Source organism: Lagopus leucura, unplaced genomic scaffold, assembly GCF_019238085.1.
Source record: "Lagopus leucura isolate 7727_CA_CO unplaced genomic scaffold, USGS_WTPT01 Super-Scaffold_73, whole genome shotgun sequence".
Lineage (NCBI taxonomy): Eukaryota > Metazoa > Chordata > Aves > Galliformes > Phasianidae > Lagopus > Lagopus leucura.
The window spans coordinates 45,311,443-45,329,171 of NW_024962252.1; the positions used below are offsets into that span (position 1 = coordinate 45,311,443).

The 17,729-nt window shown below is 36.5% G+C and overlaps 1 protein-coding gene across 4 annotated transcripts in view; it reads right to left on the reverse strand.

Moving 5' to 3' along the window:
- Window positions 1-17,729, reverse strand: part of PTPRK (protein tyrosine phosphatase receptor type K) — a 350,623-nt gene that overhangs the window by 244,936 nt on the left and 87,958 nt on the right. For all 4 annotated transcript variants that reach the window (XM_042875740.1, XM_042875725.1, XM_042875733.1 and 1 more), the window contains exon 3: window positions 13,704-13,975. In XM_042875740.1, coding sequence (XP_042731674.1) covers window positions 13,704-13,975 — 272 coding nt within the window. The remainder of the gene's footprint in view (window positions 1-13,703; window positions 13,976-17,729) is intronic.

Here is a 17,729-nt window from a genome sequence, read left to right on the forward strand (position 1 = left end):
AAAAAGAAGAAAAAAAGAACAACCACAAAAGCTACTTCTCAGCTAGATCTATTCTTCACTGTTTGCTTCAAAACTCCACAAGCTCCTTCCCTGCCAAAAATGCAGAGAGAAGCACAAAGTTAGAACAAACCAGAAACAGGCAGATGATAGAAGAAATTGCCTATATGGGAAATGCCACCAAAAAGTATTTGCAAACCAGCATAATAAAAAAAAACAAAGAAAACACATTTGTGTTGTATGCTTTGCCTCCATCCCAGCCCAACCCAAACTATTTTCCACAAACTTATCAGGAAAAGTCATTGTGAAAGTACAAGGATTTGAAATGCATTAGCCAAACAGTGCCTGGTAAATAAAACAACCAATGTGCTTGTATTTCAAGTGCTCTTAGCACAAAAACAGCTTTGCAGTCTTGGCCATGCACAGTTCTTATAGAACCAGTTTTAACCCCACAGTTGGCCTACAGTAGCTAAATCAGCATCAATTTTAAAATGAAAAAGCCATTTTTTCCCATTTTAATTAACAATCTAATTAAACTGGAGAAAAGGATGACTTCACTTTTGAGTAACATTATAACCTTGCATGTAGTTATTAAAAGTATCTGCAACTGTATTACACTGATGGTTCTCAGATTCTCAGAAAAAGACATGAACATTATTGCCTGTACTGATACTGGCACTCCATTTTGAGAGCAAGCAAAAAATATATACGCCAAAACAAAAATGCTCACTTGCTTTAGGAATAGAAACACAAAGACTCTATCTGCATTTCAGCAGACTTCCCCATCCTGTATCTGACCACAGTCAACCAGATCCTGAAACAAGCACACTTTTCACAATGTTGCTTTATCACACATGAGACTTTTGAAAAGTACACACACACACAAGCAGCGTTCATGCACTCTGGAAAAGGAAATATCTACTGTTATTCTACTGTTATATAGTCTTGAAAAAGGAAAAAACTAATTTTGGGGGGCAGTTCTTCAGTCGAATTTGTAGAAGCTAACTTATGGGTCCATAAAACTGCAGCCAAAGAAAATGTACGTGTGTAGTTTAACTGCTTTGTTGTGACAAAATACCCACTTAGCACATTTTTCAATTTCAATGCAATATTTATCTAACATCTGTAAACAAGTAATATATTTAGATGCATGCCACGTTCTATTTCACTTAAATTTCTGATTCAAGAGAGAGATAAAACTGAAACCAGTTGCACGGCTTTGTGAAAGATACTGATGATGCTACACGTTATCCTTTGGACAATTTAGTAATAAGTCGACACTTGGGCAATGTAATTCAAAACAAATTCAACACTACCAAGAATATCTGATGATGCAGCTCTTTATGGAACACTAGACAGCTGGCATTAAGTTCTCTTTCATTGTTCACTGAACATGTGGTTCCATAACTGAATATGAGGTTATTTTTACCCTCATAAAAATGAAAGCAGAAAAAAACAGGCATATGGATAGCCATGTTCATGTATACATTCACCTCCATGACACAGATACCATCATCAGATTTGGAGTTTGCAGCTTTTGACTAAAATAGAGACATTTCAAACAAACTTCATTCTGTGATTTCTGTGTTAAGATGGACAGAAAACAATTGGTCTTCTCTCAAAGTCTGTTATTGAGAAAATATTCTTTGGTAGCATAGAAATTTGACTACAATGCTTTGTAAGTTGCTTGGTATTTTTAATTTGTAAGAATAACAACAACAAACACCACCACACTGACAGCATATCACAAGTTTTGGCATATTACAAAATTGTTTACCTATTCCATCCACGTAGCAGAAATTCTTATTCAGCATGGTAGGTTTTTTTTATTTTATTTTTTTAAGAAATCTGTTGTTGTTTTGGTTTGTTTATTCTGCAAAAGTACAAGCATAGTATAAAGGGCACCATATATTTGTTTTGCCAATAGAGAAAATCAAATATCATACTGGAAATGTGTGATTATAAAGCAAGGAAGGGACCTATGTCAGTGTAGCGTGAAGGGGGGAAGGGAAACAACACCAACACTGATCTCTCTGAGACCCCTTCCAAGGGCAGTAATTGGGAAAACATGGAATGGAATGGTGGCACAGCAAGAAACAGTGTCAAGATTCCTTTGTCTGAAACTGTGGGGGAAGGAGAAGAGGGAAGCCAATACCACCATATTTCTGCCCACCCTGCCAGCAAATCAACCTGTGGCACAGCCAGAAAGAAGTGCACTTCTCATTGACGCGAATGTAATGCAACTCAAAAACAAATGAAGAGGCATACTTGTGAACATTGCAATTGTTTCTTAGCTCATTTTGTGAAGGTTTTACTATAATCATCTAACCACAATAAAGACAACATGTGAGAGAAGTAGGGTTTTGTGTGAGAGTACATGAGCATATGTACCTATTAAAATCACAAGAAGAAAAAAGAGCAAAGGAAAGATTACCTGCTTCCTTTCCTGCCTTAAAGGCCACAAAGTTAGAGACTTTCTTCTTTATTTTCAAATGAATAAATTTAAGTTCATCAGTAAATTCTGAAGATAAACTGATCCTAACAAATCTGCTAATAACCAAACCTACCAAAGCTACAGGATGTGTGCATAACACATGCTTAAAGGGCAGCCTCACATATTGCCACACACATGCTGGACATAAAGCATTTTGCTGCTGTAGCTTATCAGCTGGAAGATACAATACACTCATCTCTTCTGTTGTTGGCAAAGCAAACTAGAAATGTTCCAGCAGGCAGTTTGTACACCTGCTAGTGAATGTGGTGCAATCTGTTTCTTCTGACTCCTGCAAAAGCCAGTAGAACGTCACCAGAAACCAACACAACTGCTGCATTACAAAACTTTTTAGTTCTGTCTTATAGTTCAAAAACACCATTAGAATGCCACCATAAAATCCTTAACATTTGATTTCTCTTCCAATGCTTCAAAATTACACTGGGAAGGCTGGCATTAAAGGATTTTTTTTTAAAGGCTTATCTCAAAAATCATTCAGATTGAACAAATATACTTTCCTTCCTTGTAAATGATTTTGCTCTTTAAAGAGCAGAAAAATTCTACTGCCTCCAAGGTGACAACCTTATATCTCGTATTTGAAGAGCTAAAAACCTGCAGCATTGAAAATTTAGTCCCTAAACATACCATTGTGTATATAGCACAAGAAAAAAAAATAGTATTTTGCACCATTCAACAAAAGAGAATAGACAAAAAACTTTGTCTTTTCACAGATAACGCCTATAGAAGAATGCACAGCCCAAGAGATAAATTCATTGCTTGGCACAGCAAGCTAAGTCTACGTTTTGCTTTAATTGTTATCCAAGCAAAAGCTCAATCAATCAACACAAAAATCCGATGTTAGAAAACTTCTGTAGCTAACTTATATGGGTACAGAACAGCCACATAACATCATCCCCAGTAAAGGCAAGAACAGCTAACCTTCAGCAGGGCAGGGAAATGACACAGCCAAAACTCTGCAGCAGGGTGCCCACTCCACCCATGCTCTCCTGGGGGCAAATCGATGCTCCCCTGAACTGCCTTGAAGATGCCAACCAACATTGTTGCAGCCCCACATGGAGGCAGAGCCATGGGCTGGGTTTCCACTCTGCTATTTGGTTGAGATGCAGGCAGGGCTGGGGGCTATTCAGGCACAGGTACCTGCAAGAACAGCAGCTGTCTACCCAAAACATTTTCAGCTACAGAACCCTATCCCGGGGGGAAAAAAAAGTACATGAAGTACATGAAAAGGTCTAGCAGACCATATGCAAAAGACATCAGCAGACCTTGAAGACACAGTTTAATACTAGAAGAGGGAAGATTTTGATTAGGTTAGAAGGTAATTCATTACTGAGAGGGTGGTGAGGCAGTGGCACAGGCTATCCGGAGAAGCTGTGGATGCCTCATCCCTGGAGGTACTCAAGGCCAGGTTGGATGGGCCTCGGGCAGCCTGAGCTGGTGGGGGGCAGCCCTGCCCATGGTGCCAGGTTGGTGTTGGGTGGGCTTTGAGGTCCCTTCCAACCCAATGTTGTAAGTCTGCAATTCTATGACATTATGACACACAGTGTCATGCAGAAAACTAGATAGGCTTACAGGACTGCACAGGGCTTCTTCTCAGCAGCCACAGTGCTTTGTAGAAGTAATCCATTCCAACCAGTTTTGTACCAATTCTTTAAACCTTCTGGGAGATGTACATAAAGACATTTAGAAAATAGTGAAGGAGCTGCACGACTGACAGAGAGAGATCTTTCAAAGAGTGAAATAATGCCAGCAAAGGCTGCAGAGCAGTAGCTCCTGGCTTGGAGCCCAGAGCGCTCTCCACCTGACAGCACCATTGTCTGACATCCCACAGGGCACTGATTAGTCTGCAAGCTTCCCATCACTACCCCATAGCCAGAAAATTGTTCTCTGGTGTTTCAGAATAGCCAGAACAGGGCTACTATTTACCTCACTGGCAGGAAGAGGCAAGGACAATGGGGAAAGTAGTGGCAAGGAGCGATCTTTAAATTCTTTTGGTACCTTTTGGACAAAGTGGAAAAATCACAGAATCACAAAATTGTAGGGGTTTGAAAAGACATCCAGAGGTCACTAAGTCCAACAGGTCCTGCAAAGCAGGCCAATACAGCAAGCTGCATAGGTAGGTGTACAGACAGGTCTTGAATATCTCCAGAGAAGGAGAATCCACAACCTCCCCGGGCAGCCTGTTCCAGTGCTCCATCACCCTCATCGTGAAGTTCAGAATCAACAGTACTGTTTAACACAGAACTTGAATAATTGACTGGAGTGTGATTCCAGTTCAAAGAAACTGAGACACTTTACTCTCCAATATTGGAATTATGAATATTTTTTCCTTCTCAAGAACCACCTCAGTTAGTTTGTCAATGTCACCTCAAAGTCTAAACTAAAGAACAGAACTATGTACCAGGTGGAGAGAATTTGAAAGATATGAGGCATTTACTTTCCTATGAGAAGGTCATACCACCAGTCAACAAAGGATTTCTATCAGACACTTCTGTGGATGAAGAAAACCTTTGGACTTCGCTCCAAGCCTCAGGCTTGTTCACCACTTAGCATTAAAAAAAAAAAAAAAAACATTAATATATTAAAAAAAAAAAAAGAACAAAAAACCCTGTAACACATCATGCACACCATGCTACAAACTCAAAACAACTTTCCTCTGGAGCATTTCATCATGTCCTAAATAATACAAGTCAAAAAAAGGACGAAAAAATAAGTGGCTACATAATTCTCAGCACTTTTTTTCAACACTAGCTTTACATTATTATTTTTTTCCCTAATAATGAAGTGTACAATGTCCAGCAAAAATACCTAGCAACACTACATCTTTCTAGTGCAGCAACGAGTTCAGACTTTTAAATCAAAGTCCCTGACTGTTAAAGGCAAAGCTGTTTAGAAAGTGGGTTGGTTCCAGCTTTTGAATATCAGAGATTTTAGTGAAGTTCTCATACTGATTCAACACTGCCCTATTATCTTTTTTCTTTCCTTTTCACTTACTTATAGTCTGAAAAACCCTTGCACTGTGCAATTAATTACTCTGAATCTTTTCAGAATCTGCATAATGAATTTCAGAGTATTACCAGTTCCTGCTTTCTTCTAACTATCTACTTCAAGTGTCTATCATTGATTTTTGCCATAATCTCATTCAATTCACTTTGCCTGAAAATAAAAACATCTTTTATGAGCAGAGTGAGAGAGTGTACCATTGCTGGCTGCCTGGTACTGTGATATTCACAATTTTTCTTAGACTCTTCTCTTAGGATCTTGCAAAAACTGTGAAAAGGATGACAAAACTTCAGCTGCCTTATGTAAGGGGTACTTATGCCTTCCAAGTATAGACAAAAACCCTAAAAAAGAAAAATCTTGACAAAAAGAACCATCCAGAGCTTTATTTATACACCACAATTTAAGTCAATTTTGTAACTCAGACAAGTTGAATCAGGCACTCCAAGGTAGCTGATTAGCAATAGTGTTTTAAACTTCACTGGCTGACAGACCTTGCTATATGACAGGAGGGGAATGCCACCAGCTTTTCATAATCTTGGTAATCAAGGATAATAAAAAATTTGCATGCCACCTTGCTGATGAGTAGAATGTTTCCAAAAAAAGCAATGCGGTTAGTCACAAACATTTCATGAGAAATTCAGCACTGGCTGAAAAATATTATATATTTATCGCAAAGAAAGTCTTTATGAATTTATAGACAGCTAGTTTTCTACCCGAGACTTAAATGCAATTAAAGGAAATTTACAGCATGAACTCATACAGCACATTAACCTCCAAATTCTTTCATTGCTTGTGGAAATGCCAAGCATCTGCTAAATTTTCATCACCTTACTCTGAAGATAGCTTCTATCTTGCAGAGAATGATAAAAAAAAAAAAGTCAAAATACATCAACTTCCTAGAAATAGGGTTATTCATTGGAAAAAAAATTCTGCATCTTATATGTACATACAGTTCACTGTAATAATACATTGCTAAAAGTACATTTCCACACTAGTTTAGATCATACTTAGTAAAGTATGCAATACTTAGTATACTTAGCATACTTAGTAAAGCTAAATACAGAGCATGGTAGAACAAAAAGCTGCTCACAGAATGTAACATAAGAAAGCAAAACAGTGGAAAAGTAAACTTCAAAAAATTTAAACAAAAAATAAAAAGGGAAGGAGCAAACTTAAAGAATTATGTTATTTTGTTAAGAGCTAGATTATTGCAGAATTTGCTTTTTAGATGTAGAAAAACATTGGAGACAAAATTCTGTGACTTTATTCTTTATTCAGTAGAAGACTAAGCGTAGGGCAACTTCAGGTACTGTTCAGGCTCCCCAGTCCTGTAGCTTGTTAAAATCAAGGCGGCCTTTCCTTCTCCTTGCTGCTGAAAAGGCAGCTTCTGCAATGTGCCCTCCGCTTGCAATGGAGAAGTACACTGCAGTCACCAGCTTAGATTAGGCTGACAAATTTTATTTGATAAACAATAATATCAGCTATTTTCATTTATAAAATTTGATACTAATTTATTTTTTCTTGTTTTAACATGCCCCCAGAAATTATCTCCCAAATTGTCTAACAAAATTAAATCCATCAAGTCAGAAATTATATAAGTTTTCAAATGACAATTTAGAAGTATTTCAGTTTTGTAGGTCTTGAGTTCTATTCCTAAAAGAAAAAATTAGGGACACATACATATTATATATCTTAAACATTCACTTTCTTTCCCACCACCATCTTCCTATCTCTCAGCCAGTGCTATGCTCACAAGTAATCTCCAGATTGAAGAAAAATACTACATTCACAGCTAGCCATTTATGGCAGAACACACACAACTGAAAATACACCACAGAAGGGTTGAAGCCAGCACTGTCATTTGTAAGAAAAGCGAATCTGTGAAATCTCCAGTAATCATGGTGGGACTGAAGACCTAGAGGCCAACATCTTAGTCATGATGGGACTTGTTGAGGCAACATTCATTTTGTACACTATAATTTTCCAGCTTGATGACTGGAATGAGATTGACTGAATTGGAGAATTCCTTTGAGAGCTGTAAGTGCATTGTGATTTACACAACTGAATTATTAAATTCTTGCCAGTAATCACTTAGCTGGAACTTAATTTTTCTTGGTTCTCACCAAATTGATAAATATCTCACAAGAAATGGGATAGAGATATGATGGATATGCTTACACCCTTTCCATGTTTATCCTAGCAATTAAAAATATATATTTGTATTGACAAGCCTTTGAGAAGCAGAAAGAATGTTCATTACCAAAATGCATTTTTCAGAGTAACTTTTCAACAAACTGTATTTAAAAAAAAAAAAAAAAAAAAACAACAACAAAGTCTCTTGTTTAATTGCTATCTACCATCAGCAAAGAGAACATTCAGCAGTTTACAAAGTGTTTCTGACACAAAAGCAACATTATTCATGTTTAATTATATTTCCAAAGGGGCTCAATTTTTCATCATTAGCGATAATGATGAAGTGGTAAAAGTGTTTTCATCAAAGAAAAAAAAATCAGAAAGATGGAAATAGACAAAAAATATTTCATTGTGTATTAATAAACTAGGAATCAAATAGCTAACGGACAGTCATTCTAAATTCCGAGGAGCCACTAAGTTTTCCCAAAGGCATTTCACAAAGTGAAAAATGATGAACCTACACAGGGGAAGCATTTCAGTGACTTTCATGGAGTCATAGAATGGCTTAGGTTGGAAGGGACCCCAAGAATAATCAGGCTCCAACTCTCCCGCAAACCTCCATACTTAACACTAGATGTGAGGGCAATCTAGTTGCAACTTTCACCACCTACCAAACACAACCTGTTGCAGGTTTTAAGAAAAAAAAACATTAAAGAAAAATTAACTGGCTTTTTTTCTATAATTATAGATTTTTCTAGCACATTTTAGTAAACAATCTTTAAATCTCTGCTAAAAAAAAAAAAATCTAGTCATTCTCTCAAACTGAAGTTGTAATTCATGTTTTGCTTCTGAGAATTCTTAAGAGATTGGAAAAACTTTTCATAGTATGCACGGAACAATATTAGGTAAATTTATGAAGTATCTTTCTTCTCACATTGATACCTTGGCTTTCTCTTCTTCTGGTAGCTCAGAAAGGGCCAGCTTACTGTCTTAAGAGGAGCCCCTCTCTTACATCACCAAAGCTCAGATATTTCCCTTATGGTTTTCCATACCTGTATTTTTATCTAAATTTAACTAAATCAGTCCAGTCATATTCTTTTAACCAAAGAATATAAAATTCACATTCAATCTGCCTAGGAATATAGAAACAAACTAAATGCACACCCATTTAGACAGAACTTGCCTCATCTCCTTAAGTTTACATCTGACATCTACAACAGCTCCAGCTCCACCTGACACAGACTTCCAACAGTCTACAGGCTGCTGTCTGAACCACTTTTTCTTTCTTTTCATTATGGTTCACTGAAGAGACTGAAAAGGCCCTTAAGTCTAGTAATTCTAGAAGTAGAAAGGATTTCTCTTCCTGCCAGTCCTGATTTTGCAGCCGTTAATCGTACTCCCCTGAACCGGACCTTTTTCCAGATGAAAGAAACTTAGCTTTCTAAGCATTTCTCTCCTGCATGCCTACAACACTGCTCCGCTGGCATTGAGCTCTTGCACATGCTGGGATTTCCATAAAGCTTACACTGTTTCACAACCCAACATTCAAGACTTGCAGCAGGTTTTAACATGATCTTTGTAACTATTTAACAGCGTGTTTCTTAAAAAGCTCAAATACTATTCCTATATTTAATTCTTATGTAGTTAACAAAATCACACTATTTGTAAGTTTTATTAACTCAACGTATATTTGATACTATTTTAAGTCACTTTCTGTATTCCAATTTAAATGAAATCCTTTGAAAATACCAATCCTCTGATATCAGTCTGTTCTTCTCAATAACTGCTTCTTTGAATTTTCCTGATTCTGCTTATCACTTCAAGGTTAACAACTGTACAGAATCTAAATTTATCTTAGAAGTAGGAAGTGGGAGTTAAGGGGGTTGGATTTCTTCTCAACCTGGCCTGTAACTTGGTTCTACACAGTTCACAAAGGCTTTACGTACTATTGCGCTTTCTACTAGCATTTCAGTTGTTTCTAGTAGCAGAATCAACTAAAGCAAATAACATCTACTCCCCACCTTCCTAATCTTTTCCCCACATGTGAGATTGTTAGTGTACATCTCTGCAGGTATTTAGAGAATAAACTGATTTCATATTCAAAATGACAGGAAGTATTCTTATTTCATAAGAAACCTTATCTAACATATGACTTGAATGTGTGTGCCATTAGTTAATTATCAACCAATCTGCCCCTGTCCCATTATTATCCTATCATTGTTTCAAGACCTTTTAAGATCTTGAAGCAATCTTCAGGGAAAATAACATTTAAAGATCCTCGAGCTACTGAAACATTTATAAACCATTACATCATCAAAACTAAAGAACACATCCATCGTCCAAATTAGGATTTACTGAAAATGATTAGCCTCTCTAGAGTTCTCCTTTTAAGTGCTTCTGTATCATTACTATTCCTTAACTGATAAAAGAACATCTACATTTCAGTATTTTTAGTTTGCTACTTACATTTCTAAGTGTAACCATCACCCTTATCAAACAGGTACCTCAGCTAGTCTATTTTTAATCCATAGAGCACCATTACTGCATAATGAAGATTTAAAGATTCAAAAAGAAACCACATAATTAGCAAGACAGATTTGTGGTTCCAAGTCAAGTTTCCTTATCAGTTTCTGATCCCAGGTTACTGAAAAACAGAAATTGGTAATACAAGACAAACCAAGAAGTCCACGGTTCACACTACAAAACGGACCTCAGCAGTGATTGAGCAAGGACATGATGCAGTAGTAGCAACAGCATCTTACTTAAAGGAAGATAAATAAGACAGAGAACATGAGAGAGCAGTGTTCAAATACACAAAACAAAACACAACTCCCTCCTTTATGTAAAACAACAACAACAAAAAAAAAAAATCAAGAAGGTTTACACAGGTGATAACGATGTTATCACAGTGATAATGACAGCCCTCAATAGTTGTGCAGTCCTTACCTAGGAGAAGGAACAGAAGCATCAGACAAAACAACACATCAAGACAGGACTAAACATCTTAAATAAACTAACGAGCTACAGTAGTAATGCATAACAATTTCACAAACAACTATAAAATTTAAACAACAAAAGTCCTCAAATATCTTTCCTTTGAAGTAAACTTTAAACAGGTCAAAGGTGGAATATTTCCAAAAAGAGCGACCAAAAAATTCCAGAATTAACAAGCACTAAATCAAATTATGCCTTCAGTCCCAAAGGATTTCCTAACCAAAACCTTTTCCAAGACAGTTCATTTCCATGATAAACAAACAGAATCAAAAGATGCAGATGCCTTGCTAGCAGGAGAGAGAAGACAAAGCGCATCATTACAGGACTGCAGAAATTTCCTGACCGTGTGTCACGGTTTGTTCTGGTTTCCACAATGAAGGAGTGCCCACATTGGGCTGCACATTCCAAACAGAAAATGGAAAAATGAAGTCATCTAGGAGTTGTAGTTTGTTCTTTTCTTCTGAGACCAGGAAACCAGAACTCATGAAATATATTGACAATCCATCGAACTGCAGCATTAACTCTTAGCTCCCAATGCACTACACAATATTTTGATGAGGAATACCAATGAAAACCCATGAAACCATGGCACTGCAAAATATAGTAGAAGAATTGTAAGTCCCATGCTGGGAGAAACCCACAGGAATGGCCCTAATATGTAATCACCATCAGAATTTCATGTAATATAAACTATAGTCACTAAAAGCTTAAGTCAACGCAAAGACTAACAGAAGTATGCAAATGGACTCTGTTGGTTCTTAGCTCCAACCACAAATTAGGTCGAGGCTGAAAGCCTACTCTGGGAAGGTGTGACCATGAGTTTGTCCTGCTCATGTACTGAGCTACATACTTTAACTGCTTTCTGCTGTTAGAGATAGGCTACAAAACTAAACAACAATTTAATTTGATCCAGTAAAGCTACTGTACTATCCTTTGTAAAAAAAAAAAAAAAAAAAAATCACTTAACAGCTTAGGTACAACACTGTATGAGTATTATCACACAGCTAGCCTGTTAGCATACAGCCCACCATGTGAGACCTTCTCATGACACAATTTGCGCTGCTCAGCTGTATGCTATTATCTTTGAAATCAGGGGAGAGGTTAAAGTGCATGTGATCGTGATGCAGCTGACCTGGTGACCAACATACAAGCACCCCAAGATCTGTAGCAGTGACCTTGCTGGGCAAAGCAGGGATTTTCCAGTCTCCTTTCTAGCAAAGGGCCTCTTCTGTTTCATTTTAAAAAACACTGTGCATTTCCCTTCAATGCAAGCAAAACTACAGGTTCAACAGGTAGATCAAAGTGATAAAATAGATAAAATCATGGGCTAGAGCTCTACAACAAAGAAGCCCTATGAGACATGAAAAAAGACTTCCATGCTGATGAATAATTCAACTCAAAGCTAAACACTAAACAAAAAACAAAAACCCACACATATCCATGAAGAGCAATATGACTATGGCCTCAAAGGACTACTTAAACTCAAAAATATCAGCCCATTTGTGTGAACGAGCAGGCATGCATCAGTGTGAACATTTCCCCTCCTGTTCATAAAATAAGTGAAATAATTGTGCTTTGCAACTCACTGCATTAACAATTTTCCAGTTCTCCCCCAGATTTATTTTTAATTTAAAAATCACCAGGTCATACATGATTTCAATATTTTGCTGGATGACTGAGCAAGGAAAGAATGAATTTTAGCAGAGTCTAACATGAGATAATGTGAAAGCTGTAACGTAAGTGAAAAATGGCCATGCTGCTAAGATAAAGCTCCAACCACCAATCTCATTGTCAAGCCTGGCCATCTGTCACCAGAAACCTGATTTACTGCATATAGTGCTGCTATACTTGATTACTAGTGCACTGATATAAAAGGCTCCTCATTTTTTTTAAGCACACCAAAAGCTACTTTCTAGCAACGTAAAAGGGTTAATAAAACAGCTCCTCAGAAGCCAGGCTTTATGAAACCAGGTTTCAGATCTTGAAATCAAATTCCACATCATTTCAATGTCACAGATAAATCAAATTGTTTTATGAATAAAACTAAGAAAACCAAGGAAACAAAAGGAAAAAAAGCTAATAAATAAACATCAGTTTCACCTTCTAAGTAAGGTTACTAGCAATTGCACTGATGTTTGTTTCTCATAGAGATGATTTTGATGATAGGCATGCAATAGCAATGCATTTTAAACAAGGCCTTTTAAGAAACATTCCCACAGTACCTCTCGTCAAGAAGACCATCAATACAGAGGCCATTTTTCTCCATTTGATATCTAGTCCAGATACCTAACCTGTTTGCAAGAGCACTGGTGACCCAGAGCATCCTCAGACAATGGCCTGTAAGCACTTCACACCACATAGTGTAAGAGTTCACAATGTAACAGCACAGAGGAGCATGCCTAATACCTCTCCTTCCCCTTCCCTGTGCCAGGACAAAAATGCCTCTGTACAAGATTCATACCTCCCATCAAATACCTACTGAGTGAAACAGCTGCAGGTACTTGCTGAGGTTACTCAAACAAATCAAATAACAGCATCTAGTAATAACAAGGCAATTTTTTTCTTAAAACAAGAGACCTATGCTGCAGGTGGTTTTGTCCCAAGCAAGAGGAAAAAAAACATGTCCTGAGCAGCTGCTCATTAGGTGAGCACCATTCTGCCTGAACAGCAAATGAAACAAATGTCACGTGGAAAAAACACATTTAGAGTCATGTAATTAGACACAGTAACACAGGCATATCCAAAAGAGGAAGGAAGACAGGTACAAATTACAGTTGCACAGGCAATTTATTTCTGGGAGTTTATAATTTTTGATGCCTCTGAACTTGGACCTCATTTCATTTAATGAGGCTTGTTTCCTGTTAATTTTTTTCTCATTATACAGAAACAGATAACGTTGACTAATCAATTCCTATTTAAAAAAAAATTATATAACCAAATATTTATTTGAAATCAAACAGAAAATTAAGGGCACTGAGAAAATAAAAGAACAGATCAAAATTAATGCAAAGCACATAGGATCTAGCTGTAAATATTATATAGAGGTGAAAATTTGTTTCAAGCCTACCTGATACTCATTGGGCCAGAAGGTGCTGACAGCCAGCTCTGCTCGAAGCCAGTCTTTGCCAGTGGAGCCAGTGACATTCCAGATGGGATTAGCCAGTGGCCCTTTGTTCACCCTAACCAGGATGTTCAGAGTTCCTGGGTTTGCTCCACTCTTGCTATACAGAAGGTAACTGAAATCAATACAGTGAGTATCATTTTCTTTCATTGTTGGAAGCTGAAGACGAGTCTTTTCTCCAGGGTCGTGGTCCGATGAAATCACTATCATATATGACCCTAAAGAACGTGGAAATGGGAAAGGGGAAATAAGAAGAAAAAAAAAGTAGTAAGTAAAGATAAATGACAAGAAGCTAATTATTCACAGTAAAAAACAAAATAAAAAATAAAAAAATAATGAAATGCATGCATTTTCATATCACAAAAACTCAAAATTGACACATGAAATCTGGCTAGCTATAAAATGCTAGAAATTCCACTAAAGTAGCATCTACAGAAGATATAACATATCTCTAAAGACCTCTGTTGATGCTTCCAACTAGAAACATTTCTCTCCCCTGCTTTAGGATCAGATAATTGGAAGTAGGACCACAGGACTCAAAAATAACGAGAAGAACAAAGGATCATCATTATTTTGAAGTCATTGGGGCCAAAATTCTCTCAATTTGCTCAACTGATTTCCTGAAAATGAAAAATATGGAAAAATAGGGCCCACATTCCTTAGTGCTGCTTTACCAAATCTTCCTCCACCCAGAAAGAGGCTTGAATTTTAGATATTCTGGCAACAGAACTAGATCACTTAGGACAGCAAGCCACATTTGTTGCTCATTTGCCAAATGGGTTTGAAATGAACATGAAGTCTTCTATTGCTGGAAGGGAGCCCATCCTATAAATTTCTTTTACAAGTACACAGAAGACAGAACAAGTTGAGCCTGTCTAGCTACAGAGGCAGAAAGCAGAAAACAGATGTTTAACAAGGTGATACAGGACATAAATAGTGAAATAATTTGTCCACGTGTTCTGCAAAATGGACAGTAAAGACACGGCTGCCAGTCTGTTTTACTGTATCCCAGCCTTACAGCATCCTTAGTCCTTCAAGGGCTATGACTCTATGTCAGTGCACTACCTAGCAAATTAATCCAACACAACAAGGCTTCTGATACACTGCATGTTTCAAGTGTGCTAAACTTTGCAGCAAGGTGGAAAACTCCAGCTCAGTATAGAACCTGAATCCCTACTACAGTCTTACTTAATGGTTGCAGAACATTTATACTGACAGATTTTGCTTCTGCTTTACTTAAGAGAACCATTATAAAGAACCATTCTAAATGGTTAAACCCAAAATGATAAAACCCAAACTTACAGTCTCAAAATTAGACTAAATTTAAAAAATTTTACAATTATGAGCAGTTGTCCAAAGTGATTAGTACTGAGTAAGTACATGAATATTATTGATTGAAAACCTTCTCTTAAGCATACATTTCTGTAAACAATTATAATTATACACATGAAGTTTTGTCTTTTGATTTTTATCCAACCAGGAAATACTGTGTTTGAAGATGTTCTAAACAAATGTATTAACCATTCCGAAAACTGTTGGCATGCAGTCGATCAGAAGATGATGAAAACTTATGCATGCTGATTAAATCATCAATGTGAGATAGTAACTTACTGGCCTATGAATCAATTTTTTGCTAAACAGTTCATAACAAAAGAGGCAGCAATTCAGTAGAAATAATCTCTTATTACAGCATGGTTCAGGAATTTTTAAAATATTCCTCTTCAAAATAATAAACAACATAATAAGCATCTAGTTAGTATTTAGAATTACACGTAGAACCTTTGGTTGGATTTATTTTTAAAAGAGAATTGGCAGTCTATCAGTTACTTGCTATCTTGTTATCATTAATAGTCACTTTTCCAGGCACAAAGAATTGCACTATGTAGGTTTGCTATTAGAGAACTCTGATGATTATGATTTAGAATCAATCAAAAATTTTACACAAGCTCTTCCGAAGAGTGTTTCTACACTATGATCACCAGTGGGCAGTTATTATGCCTCCTGACTCTAGAACAAACTTATTTAGAGAAAGCCTGTTTGTAACCTTTGTCTTAATTCATACTGTCTTATAAGCACCAGATTACTCGTGAATGACACAAGACAGGATATTATTTTGCAAATTTGGGAGCAAATACTATGCATTTGGCAGGGGAAGGTTATGTCAGCAATTGTGGGACGTTCTTCCTACATAAGTTAGAAAAACAAAATGGGTAAGAAAAAAAATTACAAAAACCACTTTCCACGATATTAAGCACAGATTCTCTTCATTGCCTCTTAGCCTTTGCTACATCCATCTTGCAAATGTATTGAAGTAGACAAAAAAATTATTTTTCTCCTAAAAAATATTTTCTTTATTACTACAGCTAAAAGAAGAGAGCAGATATGCTCTCCAACTTTTTTTTCCTTAAGAGAATCTGAGGAAGGGAATGAAGGAACAGAATATAAGAAATGAAGTTCGCAAAATTTTTGAAATATTTTTTTCAATTTGTCTCAAGATAAAGATAGAACTACTAGGTTGAAATGAAGATCAAAATCAAATAAATTAGAAATATTTCAAGACCTTTTTTTCTATACTAATCTACAATAGTCTTTAGAAGCACCAACATACATTTTTCAGCATATACACACGTTTTATAGTACTCTACTTATTCAACCTCATTTTTTTATCATTTAAAAATAATTAGAAGTAATTTTGCGTATATCCATCTATATGTTTTAGTCCCATAGCATTTCATGAAATGCTCCAGACAGCATTCATAAACCATTTGTCACAAAGCCAAAGCATCTGTTCAGCATCTTGCAAACTACTTCCCTTTCCTCCCCCTTTTCAGCTTCTTACTAGGCTATCTCCATGAACGTACACAGCTTTACTCTTTCCTCTGTCATCTACTTAGTCCAAGAAAATTAGAAGCTAATGCCAAGGTCAATTAAAACTCAAATTTTTGTTTCTGAAAAACTCAGAAAATATTTTCTTGCACTTTTGATAAGAAAGGCATTCTTTATTTAAAAAAAAAAAAAAAAAAAAAAGCTATGTTTTAAAAGAAGATTGAAAATTTTCCTTTTTTATGCATGCTTGCAATACCTTCAGTCAAAATGTTATTAAAAGTTAAGTGTGGTAGTAATATATAAGAAAAAAAAAAATACTGCTCTGCAATGAATTATAAAATACATAAGGCTATTTAAATGTGACTAGAAACTGAAGAAAGAACTTTGTTACAAACAAAAGATTTAGAACCGTAAATCCAGCAAAAACTGAGATACCATAGTATTAATAAAGTTTGAAAACCTCAAAAATATGGACTAAAGAAACACAAAGCAATGCCCATTGGAAGAATGATCACAATGTAAATGTATCCCTATAATCAATCAAAGAATCGACACCAGTCTCCTGTCACTTACCAAAATAAATGGTGTGCTTGAAAAACATTACTAGAAATGAAGTGAAAGAGTTAAATAGCATCAGTACAACAGTATTTCCCTTCATATTTTAAATAACACCTATCCAATAAAGCATAAGATTTCTGATAAATACTATGTAATGGCAAGTATTAAAAATAAATAAAACACCTTCAGCGCCAAGGGAGAGACTTCATAAGGCTACATACCGACAGGATGAGGGGAAATGGCTTTAAAATGGGGGAAGGTAGATCTAGATTAGATGTTAGGAAGAAATCTTTACTACGAGGGTGTGGAAATGCTGGAATAGGTTGCCCTAAGAGGTTGTGGATGCTCCCACTCTGCAGGCATTCAATGCCAGGCCAGTGGGGTTCTGAGCAACCTGGTCCAATGGGAGATGTCCCTGTCTATTGCAGGGGGTTGAAATTAGATGATCTTAAAGGTCCCTTCCAACCTAAATCACTCTATGATTCTATGACAACATCCACTCACGTATGCATTCATATAGCAGAGTACAGAAACCCTAGACAGGGAGCAAAATATCTAACCTAGTCTCATGCACAGTAAATGTGGTGC